The sequence below is a fragment of the Bos taurus genome, chromosome 22 (genome assembly GCF_002263795.3).
Source record: "Bos taurus isolate L1 Dominette 01449 registration number 42190680 breed Hereford chromosome 22, ARS-UCD2.0, whole genome shotgun sequence".
NCBI lineage: Eukaryota > Metazoa > Chordata > Mammalia > Artiodactyla > Bovidae > Bos > Bos taurus.
In genome coordinates, this window is record NC_037349.1 from 10,676,090 (window position 1) to 10,688,191 (window position 12,102).

The 12,102-nt window shown below is 48.5% G+C and overlaps 1 protein-coding gene across 7 annotated transcripts in view; it reads left to right on the top strand.

The window, feature by feature from the left end:
* The window catches only part of TRANK1 (tetratricopeptide repeat and ankyrin repeat containing 1), a 98,388-nt gene extending 86,606 nt beyond the window's left edge, over positions 1-11,782 (top strand). For all 7 annotated transcript variants that reach the window (XM_024983138.2, XM_002696940.6, XM_059879977.1 and 4 more), the window contains 4 exons: positions 1,819-1,964; positions 4,898-7,947; positions 9,203-9,298; positions 10,321-11,782. In XM_024983138.2, the coding sequence (XP_024838906.1) occupies positions 1,819-1,964; positions 4,898-7,947; positions 9,203-9,298; positions 10,321-10,418 (3,390 nt within the window). In that variant the 3' untranslated portion in view covers positions 10,419-11,782. The remainder of the gene's footprint in view (positions 1-1,818; positions 1,965-4,897; positions 7,948-9,202; positions 9,299-10,320) is intronic.
* Positions 11,783-12,102: the final 320 nt, after the last annotated feature.

A 12,102-nucleotide genomic window follows, 5' to 3' on the forward strand; every position in this document is an offset into this window, starting at 1 on the left:
ACCAGTTAGGAGGGTCGAGTAGTGGCTTAGGCTCAGATGTTGCGGCTTCTATTGCCCTCCCGGTGGTGCAGGTGCTAAGAGCTCCTGTCCAGTCCAAGAAATGTTGGGAGAGCCAAGTCAGTGGGATTCAAGGTTCCTCCACTGCAAATTGCCAGTTCACGACCTTTGTCTAGTTTTCCTGAACGTCTTTTTCTTATATTTGCAGGAATCCATCTTATGTTCTAGACCTGCCTACTCTTGTATAGTAACCAGCGGCCACATGTGGCAATTTGTATTAAAATTAACTAAGTGAAACGTAAAAATCCAGCCCCTTGTTTGCACTGTCCACACATTCCCGTGCCCACTGTTCACATGTGTGTGTGTGCTTAGTCGCTCAGTCGTGTCTGACTCTTTGCAACCCCATGGACTGTAGCCTCCTCTGTCTGTGGAATTCTCCAGGCAAGAATACTGGCGTGAGTAACCTTCTCCAGGGGATCTTCCCAACCCAGGAATCGAACCCAGGTCTCCCCCATTGCAGGCGGATTCTTTACCGTCTGAGCCACCAGGGAAGCCTCCACATGTGTCTAGTGGATACAGAATTGGACAGATAGATGGATAAACCGATATAGAACATTTCCACATTCACAAAAGGCTCCCTGTGACAGTGCTGGTCTAGATATAATGCTTCCATTCTCTCTGTTAACTGCGTTTCACACGCCCTCAGCTGAACAGTTTAGATGTACAGTTGACCCTTAAACAGTGTCGGTGTTGCTCTGACCCTCCACACAGCTGAAAATCCATGTGTGGTTTATACTTGTCCCTCTGTATCTGAGGTTCCTCTGTGTCCTCAGTTCCACAGCAGGAATTCAACCAACTGCAGACCATGTAGGACTGTAGTATTTATTACTGAAAAAAAGAATCTGTGTATAAGTCGACCCATGTAGGTCAAATCTGTATTGTCAACTGTAATCAGATCCATCAATATCTCCCCCGAAGTTTGTGTGGTTTGAGTTTTGTTGAAGACTTTCTTGACCTCAAAGTCAGAGATATTCTCATACATTCTCCTCCAATGTAGCTTTCCTGGTGGCTGAGACAGTTAAGAATCTGACTGCAATGCAGGAGACTTGGGTTCGATCCCTGGGTCAGGAAGATCCCCTGGAGGAGGAACCAGCAACCCACTCCAGTATTCTTGCCTAGAGAATTCCATGGACAGAGAGCCTGGAGGGCTACAGTCTATGGGATAATAAAGAGTTAGATAGGACTTAAATGGCAACCCACTCCAGTGTTCTTGCCTGGAGAATCCCAGGGACGGGGGAGCCTGGTGGGCTGCCGTCTATGGGGTTGCACAGAGTCGGACACGACTGAAGTAACTTGGTAGTAATAGTATCGACTGAGACACACACACACACACACGCACACACACACACACTCCTTCAATAGCTTTCTCACTTAGACCTTTAACCACCTGGGGCTTCTATTTGTGTATGGTGTGAGGTTGATATTTCACTTTATTTTTCTTCATGAAAAGAATTAGTTTTCCTAAATTACCTAGGTTTTAGTGTTTTTCACTGGATTCTAACAGATTCCAGACTTACAAACATCCTCTTTATTATTCATGGTTTTGGTTTACTTTTTTTTTTTTCCTTTTTTTTTTTTCTAATTTTATTTTATTTTTAAACTTTGCATAATTGTATTAGTTTTGCCAAATATCAAAATGAATCCGCCACAGGTATACATGTGTTCCCCATCCTGAACCCTCCTCCCTCCTCCCTCCCCTGGTTTACTTTTAAGATGAAAAATTGTTATAAATATACTGAATAAAATTTTACTCTGTCCTAGGTAAGAGATGCCGCCTATTTCTATAAGCGAAGTCAGTGTTACAAAGATGCTTCCCGATGCTTTGAGCAGATTCAGGAATTTGATCTAGCCCTCAAAATGTACTGCCAAGAGGAGCTGTTTGAAGAAGCTGCTATGGCAGTAGAAAAGTAGGTGGTTTTATTCTCTTCCTTCCTTTTCCCCATCCCCAAGCCCTGCCTTTCCGTTGCTCCTTGGGGAGGTGTTATCTTGCTCTTCTTTTTGTTTTTATCCCTGACCATGAGGTTTGTGGGATCTTACTTCCCCAACCAGGGATCAAACCTGTGCCCCCTGTAGTGGAAGCACCAAGTCGTATCCACTGGTCCACCAGGGAAGTCCCTATCTTGCTCTTCTGAAGTGGCTTGGCCAGTCACCCTCCTTACACTTGAGTGGTGGCCTGGTGCTGAGTCAAGAGTTCCTTGAACACAGTGTCATGAGGAGAAGGGGCAGAAGAAGATGAAGGATGTATTATTGCAAGTATGTATATCACATGCCCAGCAATTTCCTGGTTGATGGTTCTGACCTCTCCACCTTTACCAGCTGAGTTGACAGTTTCACTGACGTGGACAGATAGAGGTCAGAGCACGAGTGGGCAGTCAGGGTTGTGGGCACTGATACATGTGTATATAATATGTATGCCCACATGCCCGTAGTTGTATGACACACAAGTTTTATACATGACCTAGAGGAGCCTCCTTGAGCCTTCAGCCTAACTGATGTTCCAAAGATGAAGTGGAAACAGATGGGGTTAACAGCTGATAAGGACTCTAGAAACATCAGACCTCCTGATGCCTCCTGGTAGGATGTCTTCCAGGTGGAAGGAGACAGCTAGAATTGCAGAGGCTGCTGTTCTGCATTTCTGCTCAGCAGCTCCTGGAAAAGTAAGCTGTGGCTTAGTTCTGTATTTTCTTTGCTTTCTACTAAATTATACATGTGACAAAATGAACAGGATTGACCAGGTGTTCAAGCTTTATATTTTTAAGTTAGCATTTATTAAAGTATATCATATAGTTTTTAAAAGTGCATAATTTTCACAAGATAACACACTTGTATAAAGAAAAGAAAGAAAGTGAAGTCACTCAGTCATGTCCGACTCTTTGCAACCCCATGGACTGTAGCCTACCAAACTCCTCCATCTATGGGATTTTCCAGGCAAGAGTACTAGAGTGGTTTGCTGTTTCCTTCTCCAGGGGATCTTCCCGACCCAGGGATCAAACCCGGGTCTCCTGTGTTGTAGGCAGACGCTTTACGGTCTGAGCCACCAGGGAAGCCCACACTTGTATAACCAGCACCTGGATAAAGAAATTGAGTTTTATGTTGAGAAATGGAACAGTAACTGTCTAGTGTCACAGTAAACGAGCATATTTCTTTATCCAGGTCTTCGGTGCTATTATGCATAAGATACACACAGTATGTATATATTAGTCAGCTCAGGCTGCCATAATGAAATGCCATAGATTGGGTGGCTTAAAGAACAGAAATTTATTTTCTCATAGTTTTGGAGGCGAGAAGTTCACCATCAGGGCTCCAGTCAATTGGGCTACTGGTGAAGCTCTCTTCCTTCCCTATCTGCTGTCAGTTCTTATAAGGAATCCTATTAGATCAGGACTCCACCCTTATAACCTCAAATAACCCTAATTACTCCCTTAGAGGCCTCATCTCCAAATACAGTCACACTAGGGGTTAGGATTTCAACATATGAATTGTAGGGGTCACAAACCACCAGTCTGTAGCAGGATGCCAGCTGTGGCATTGATTGTGTACCCAGTTGTCAGGGTGCTATGTAATTGACCAGGACAGTTCCCTTGTGATGCCATATGATGAAAGCAATTGAGAGGGTTTGGGGGGTTTTTTTGTACTTTCAATTATTTTAATCTTCTGTTCTCACTTTGTCAGGATAGCATTGAATATTTCCCCAGAAACATTTTTTGGGGTCTCTCATTATTTTGTTTATCAGCTTTCCTGAGATATTCAACCAACTCTTTATTGATATGTTGAGTTGAGATCTAAGTGTCGTCAGTACTAATTGGAGCCTAGCACTTGATTTGTCTGAGAGTCTTTTGAATGCTCTACATACTGGATGTAGAATTCAATTGCTAGCTGGCCTGACTTAACATGTAATTAGAACATTTTAGATTTGAAAACCAAGTACCTGGTTAGTTCCTTAAACGTGCTATAAATGCCCTCTATTCTATCAGCCAAAGCTTATGAGAGGAGCTCATCCTCAGTCATACCCGTTCAGAGAGGTCCTGTTATAAGAGGGGATCTGATGTTTGTAAGATGACCCCAGGGCAGCAGGAGGTTCCTGGGCATCTCTGGTTGTGAGGAAATATGTTTTGTCCCCTGCAAGAGTTCAAAAGTAGGCATGTTTCACTGGATTGGCCCAGTGCCTTAAAAATTGGTATGTGGGATATACTCACTTGGATCAACAGTGTCAAAGGGAACTTGACTTCAAGGCTTCATTCATCTCACACTAAATCAATCACATGCATTCTTGGTAAAAAGAGAAAAGCCGCAAGTTGGATAATAAGAGGAAGACTGATGTAATGGCTGGTGTGTCTGCAGCCCCCATCGCCACACTTTCTCCTTTATCAGGTATCAGCCTCCATAGGCTATATACCCAAAATGATTAGCAAGCTCTTATGCAAATTTAAGGGATTTTTTTTCCCCAAGAATAATTTTGACTATGCATACTTTATGCCCTACAGGTTGACTTCTAACGTAAATGTCACTTGCCTAGGGTGCAACTCCATTGTATTCTTTTTTGCAAATTTTTTTTAATATTTATTCTTTTTTGGTTTTGTTTGGGTTTGTTTCTTTTTTCTTTTTGTGAAACTCCACTATATTTCATTAATTAAACATACTAGTGCTGGGTTCCTTTGGGGAATAAAGAATTAATTTTATAGCATAAAATGAAGTCTTGATAAACCTGCTGGCTAACTTCAGGTCCAGTTTGGCAGGTCCTGTCTACAAGTGCCATTTTATACAAGTTGCTCTGTTCTGCACTTTATAAATTTTATATGGGGTGATGCCCAGTTGACATCAGTGTTGTCTGTCTTTGCAGGTATGAAGAAATGCTAAGAGCCAAGGCCCTTCCTGTCTCCAAGCTCACCTATTCTGCCAGCCAGTTTTACTTGGAAGCTGCAGCCAAGTACCTGAGCATGAATAAAACGAAGGAGATGATGGCTGTGCTCTCGAAGCTCGATATTGAAGACCAGCTGGTGTTCCTCACATCTCGGAAGCGGTTGACGGAGGCCGCCGACCTGCTCAACAGGGAAGGTCGGAGGGAAGAGGCTGCGCTGCTGATGAAGCAGCACGGCTGCCTCTTGGAGGCTGCCAGGCTCACTGCCGACAAGGACTTCCAGGCCTCGTGTCTGCTAGCGGCCGCCCGTCTCAACGTGGCCAGGGATTCCGACGTTGACCTTACCAAGGCCATCCTCAGAGAAGCCCTGGACCTCTGCCATCAGACCAACCAGGTGTCTGGCATCGCCCAGGCCCACTTCCTGCAGGGGGTGATCATGAGAGATTTCCTGAAGCTCAAGGATGCTTTCCTGAAGTTTGACACCCTCAACCACTCGGCAGGGGCAGTGGAGGCGCTCTACGAAGCCACCAGCCACTGTGAGGTCCAGCCTGAGGATGTCCTAGCTCTGGCTCCGGGGGGTCTCGGGGTCCTCCTCGATCTGGTCAGGGCCCTCAGAAGGGTGACCACCAACGCTGAGAAGGAGATGGTCAAGTCTTGCTTCGAGTTTTTTGGGATCTTGCAGGTGGATGCCAAGTACTGTCAGATAGCTCAGAACGACCCCGGACCCATATTACGCATCATTTCTGACCTGGATTTGAACTTGAAAGAGAAGAAAACAAAAGACCATTTCTTGATAATGATGGATCAGGTGAAATTAGCCCTAAACAAACACCTTCTGAGCAGACTATGTCAGATCACAGAGAGCCTGCTTGCAAAGACCTACCCGGGTGTCTGCATGAAGTTTCTCGTGGGCTTAAAATGCGAGGATGGACGCTGTGAAGACTTCCACAGGCCTTTGCGGCGTCACGAGGCCAAGTGTTTGGTCCAGTCAAAAATACACCTGGTGGCCATCAAGGGGTTACTGTTGGAAGCCAAAAGAGTATTCTCTAAAGTCTTAGCTGAAGGACTTGAGGAGATTGATTACATTTTGTCTCTGGACAAGCACGGCCTTTGCGAATCTTTGCTGAATGTCGTCTTCCCTAAGCATTTCCACCAGCGAGTGTTGTCAGAAAACCCCATGGCGTGCAAAGAAGTCCTCAAGCCACATTACAAATCCTTCCGATCCTACAGGTCTGCCCTGAAAGAATACATCCACGTCCTGTTTCAAAACGAACGGGCCCGAAGCCGCCGGGAGTCCACGGACCTGTGGCTGAGCGCCATGCAGGCTTTTCTTCTCTCTTCCAGCTACCCCGATGAGCTCGACAAGCTGCTGTACCAGGAGGAGGACCAGTACAACCGGGAACTCAAAGCCCTGCAGTCTGAACAAGAGAAAAGGGGCAGGGACAGAGGCAGCAGGATGAAAGGAATAGAAGGGAAATTCGGCATGCTGGCGCCCAACAAGGATGACGAGAGTGCGGAGAAGCCCCACCTGTGCTTCATCCGACTGCTGCAGGACTCCATCCGCCAGTTCTACGTGTGCAGGAACCCAGAAGACTACAAGAGGCGCTTTTTCCGTTTCATGAATGTCCTGGTCAAGAGGTGCAAAGAGCCACTGATCCCCAGCATCGGGAACACGGTGGCCCTGCTGGAGCTGCAGTTCATCCACTGCGGGGTGGTCCTGGCCCGCCTCTCCAAGAATGCCGTCTTGTGCCTCCCGAAGAGCTACATCGCGCTCTTGCATTACTGGGAGTTCCTGTTTAGCAAGAAGGACCAGGAGCCCGGGGACGTGTTCGCCATCATTCAGGAGTACAGACCCAAGGACCTGACCAGGGCCATTCAGGAGTTCCGGTTCCACCTGTCTTACCTCGTCAAGGTGCTCTGCGGCTGCGAGAACGCCAACTTCAACGTCCTGCTGGACGCTTTCAGCGACATCGACTACGTGGTTTCCGGGGAGGCCGAGCGGACCCTGGTGCTGTGCTTGGTGATGCTGGTGAACACCAAGGGTGTGCTGCAGCCATCCTGCAAGCCTCTCCTGTCCAGCCAGTTCCAGGAGCTCGAAGCCAGGCTGCAGCTGCTGAGCATAGAATGCCCGGGCCGGGTCCCCGAGCGCCTGCTTAGAGTGGTGAAGCAAGTGCAGCTGGCAGTCAACGTGAAGTCCGTGGCGGAGGCGCTGCAGGACCTGCTCTTTGAGCGGGATGAAGAGTTCCTGATGGACTGCCACTGGCAGTGGGACAGTGGGCACGCCAAAGGGACCGCTGTGCGGGGTCTCTACCATGAGGAGGTCAGGCTGAACCGCCTGTTCTCCATGGATCCTGTGGGCTACTTGGCTGAACCCGAATACGAGGTCGGCCAGGACGAGCCGGAGGAGCTGGCCTTGGAGGGGGACCACCTCCTAGACGCTGTCCTCTCGCAGAAGCTGCGGAGGGCTTCCATCCGCCAGAAGATGCGGAGGGTATGCCTGGTGGTGTCTTTGTGCATCAGATGGAGGAGAGGAAGGGCAGGAGGCCAGGCCGAGCACTTCAGGGAGGAGGGCAGGGAGCCCGCGGCTGGGAATTTCAAAAAGGCTGACGTGGACCGGACCCAGTGCGACCTGTGCGGGGTCAAGTTCGCCCGCGGGCCCGAGAACTACTTCACCCCAGATCAGGCATTTGAGGGTGCGGCTCCCGAGGCTGTAGCCCTTTCTGGGACGGAGCTGGAAGATGAGCAAGGTTGGGAGAGGAGCAGTGAGTCCTACGAGCAGCACATCCTCCTGGAAAGCCACCAGAGTCAGCAAGTGGCTTACCAGAGGTACTTGGAGTTTTTCCGCGAGAAGGTGGACCCGGCTATGGAGGAAGGCAAGCTGGTGGTGCAGGACATGGAGCAGAGCGCTTGGGGCCGCAAACACCTGGGCTCCAAAGAGCACAGCCACATACTACAGAGGAAGGTCCAAGAGAACATCAAGAAGGTCTCCGACTCGGTGGAGGACCTCTACAGGCGGAAGGCCTGGGCTGATGGTAAGGGTCCTCGAAAGGCGGGCCCAGATGGTGGCGGAACCCGGGCTTTGAGGACTTGTGTCCAAGTCGAGCCCCTTTGTAGTGAGGTCTGACCTGGGGATGCTGGAATCTTGGCAGCAGCAGAGACACAAGTGAGGACCATGTGTTCTCCAGTCCCAGCAAAGCCCCGTTCTTTGGATCCCCCCTCTCCCAGTTAACCAGTGTGTCATAATCTTAGGGCAGGGTGGTTTCCCCTGGCATGACAGATAAGAAAAGGGTTTGCTAACCAATTCTATGGAGAAGATAGAAGGAGAATGCTTCCAGTCTTGAGAAAATTCTTTAAACCTTCCTTGGCTCATTCATTCAGGGATTTCTTGAGCACCTGCTATGGGCTGAACCCGATCTAGTGGCTCAGATGGTAAAGAATCTGCCTGCAATGCAGGAGACCTGGGTTTGATCCCTGGGTGGGGAATATCCCCTAGAGAAGGGAATACCTACCCACTCCAGTATTCTTGCCTGGAGAATTCCATGGACAGAGGAGTCTGGTGGGCTGCAGTCCATAGTGTCGCAAAGAGTCGGAAACGACTGAGCAACTAACACTTTGACTTGACTAAGATCTAGCCTGCATACCTGGTCCTTCCTTTTAGGAGGGTCCTCACACCATACCCAGTGTGAGCCTCTAAAAAGAATTCTTACGTGATCTGTGAATCAGATTTCCTCTGACATCCTTATTAGCTACATCTTAGCAACACTGAGTAGAAATTATGTATGTTGTTGTTTAGTCACTAAGTTATGTCTGACTCTTTTTTACAACGCCATGGACTGTGGCCTGCAGGCTCCTCTGTCCATGGGGTTTCCCAGGCAAGGATACTGGAGTGGGTCCTCATTCCCTTCTCCAGGGGATCTTCCCGACACAGGGATCAAACCGCATCTCCTGCATTGGAAGGTGGATTCTTTACCACTGAGCCACGAGGGAAGAGGGAAGTTATGTATAAAATTAGTGAAATTGTATATGTTTAAATCATTCTAGAATTCAGACAGTCCAGTTGAAGGTAAGAACAGTTTGCAAAGCTTCCTCGAAAGGCTTGCTATTGGCAGTCTCTCCAGACAGGAACATGTAGTTTCTGCTCCTGGGAGCAGACAGCAGCCTTTCACTGCCCTTCTCAGAGGAAGTGGCGACAAGGGCCTGGGAGGTGGGGGCTTTGACGCTAGCACTGAGTGTCCTAATCCCTACAGCCGCCCCTTCACTCAAAGCCCTGGTTCTTTGGTTCTCTAGCGGAGGAGGTCATGGCTCGGCTGGTCAACATCCTGATCCCGTCCGTCAGGGATGCACAGGAGTGGCTGAGGAAAACAGAGCTGCACCAGGAGGAAGGTGAGGAATCCTTCATCCCAGGGTGATGCTCTGGGTCTCGTGGCCCTTGGTTCTGCTGACTCCCCGGTCAGTCTGCAGTGGGGCCGCCTGTGTTGTGAGCAGTGGTCACTCACTATCTAGGAACACCGCCCCCAGCGACTCTGATCAGTAGCAGCAGAGTGACTGGGCTCCCCCATCTGACTGTGAGGACTGTTACTCGGCTTATTGCTTTTCCAAAAATCTTTGCCACTCATGAGCTGCTACCAGTGATGCTCTATTACTACTCGTACTCTGTACAGTGACTCCCAGGATGGGCGGAGTGTATCCCTTGATAAATGTTTGCCTGTGCAAGCCCTTCATGTAATTCCATGAGTGTATTTATATATTGAATGTCTGGAATGTATTAGCACTGTTGTGGGCTTGGGGATATTAAACAACTTTGTGAACTAAACAAACAAAATCTTTGGGGAACCTTGGCATACGTCTTCCTTCAGAGAATTTAAAGCTGGTATAGAGTGAGCCGGGGTTTCTTTCCTGACAGAGTCTTCTTGCCGAATTCTGTATGGTCTGGAACGCCTCCCCCTCTTGGCAGTATCTTCCTTCTTCGGCCTCTAGTATTTCACTTGTCCCAGATTGCCCGTCAGTGAGTCCTCGTGACCCGGATGCTACTGGAAAACCCAAACCCTGGAGCTGGGGAAAACTGGGAAGGACTTGACACAAAGGTCTCTGCCGATAATTTTTAGATTTTAGTCTCTGATGACACTGATTTTTTGTGGTTGCTTCAAACAGAAGAACATAACTGGGATACCGCCTCAAGGTGCGGTTGAATTTGGTTTCTGTTGGACTTATTTTTCATTTAAAGGGCCTCTAAAAGAAGGGCAGAGCAGCTAGTCTGTAAAAGAACGTTCTGGAGAAGGATGTTTACTCTGGCTCTGGCTTTTTTTTCCTTTTTTTCAACATTAGGTGTTACTAGGATGTTATCATATATTACAGTAGAATGAAAAAAATCACCATTCTGCTTTTTTTTTCTGCTTTTTAAATAGGTGTCATTCAAGAAGATGTTTATGAAAATGAAGTGGAAGATTTTGGTGAGCTCCGTCCCAGAAGGCGTCCTCGGAAATGTGCAAAGAAGAAGCACTAACATCCACATGGCTGCTGCTTCTTAAACCTTCAGAATGTTCCTTCCTGACTTAGAATCCCAAGTGCTGGGGCAGAAGAGGAAAAGAATATATATTAGCATCGAAAGCGGGATGAGGGGGTCTGACATCACTTTTGCTTTTCATCCTTAGCGTTTCTCTCTCTGTGGTGACTTAGGGTACACTGCTTCCTCAGAGAAGGGGCCTCTTAAGTGCTTTTCCAAGTTCAAGTCCAGCAGGACTGGTTCTCCCTAAAACAAGCTCAGATGACCAGAGTCATAGCCTTGGGACCCACCTTGGGACCCACCCCCTGCCCCCCGAGGCCCCCAGGTTCTCTGGCTCATCATCAGCGTGACCCCAGTCAGGGGCAGGTACACCCCTCACCTCAGTGTTACGGCTGCCCTGGCCTGAGAACCATGCCCTCCCCAGATCTGCTTATCTCCATTCACACTGCCAGCCACCCCCGACCCCAGGCTGCACTGTGGTCGTCTCCAAGCCCACCTGTGACAGTTCCTTCTGTTATATACTTTAGCCTTTTCTCTCCGTGGAAACTTTTCTGCCTGCCTTGCCCCCATTTGTTGAGGTCATTCTCAGCCGCCTGTGCAAGTGGCGATTAGACTACCTCAGAATGTAGTCAAGAATTCCCCATCTCCTTGGGGAGCAGCCAGCCTCAGGACCAGCTCCCTAGAAGGAGAGGCTGGGGAATGTTGCTGCGGTGGGTTCCTGGCCTGTCTCTCCAGGGTTGTCTCTACCCTGTCTTGGCTGGTGCAGACATTCCAAACAGTGTTTTGTGTGTAGCCCTGTCTGTCTAGTTTCCTTGGGTCTCTGTGGCAAGTCGCCCTGGCTGACCTTGACATTCCGATGAGTTTCCCCACACTGAGCTCCCCACTGGGGCAAATTCATAGGGATTTGGCCGTGAGTCACTGCCCCATGGCTTGCAGGTCCGGGAAGAGGAGGGGACCGTGGGCCTGTTTGCAGGAGGCCACTGCTGCCCACTGAGCCATTGGTCTGTCCCTTTCTGGAAGCCCACCTGCCTCTCTCATGATCACTGCCCTCCCTGCCCCCAGTCCTGAGCCCACCCTGGTGCCAAAGGTCAGGCTCACGTTAGTCAGTCGCTGTTTCCTTATCCCCCCTGAACCTGCCTTCTTCCCTCTCCCCGTGCCGCTGCCGCTCTGGCTGCTCTTTGTTTTCTCTTCATTGTCTTTCTGAAATAACTCTGTTTCCTTGAAATGTAAGGTTTTTAATTTTTATTAGGTTATGATTCTACTTTTTATTCCAGGTGTTTTTATAAACTTCATTTGCCAGAAGAAAAAGAAAAAAAAATCTTGCTGTATGATCACATTTTTATAAAGTTAAATCATTTCTCTTACATACGTCTGTCCACTTGTTTATTTCTCATCTCTTTACTTAGAGACTCAAGGGGTAAATCTTAAAACTTGGTACATCTTAGGTGGGGGAGGGTTGGGTCAGCTGGTGGCTACTGATGGCAGACAGAAGCTTGCTGTGTTTTCTGAAACTGAGAAATCTAGGGGCCCAAAGACCCACAGCTGGTTGCACCATCTCTTGAGGGCCTGCCTGTGTAAATTCTTTCCCTTTGGGTGTTTCCACACAGGCAGGGTTCTGAATAGGTAACAAGAACATTGCCCTGGGAGACAGGAGAGCCAGCCTTGAATCCTGGTCCTGTCCAAG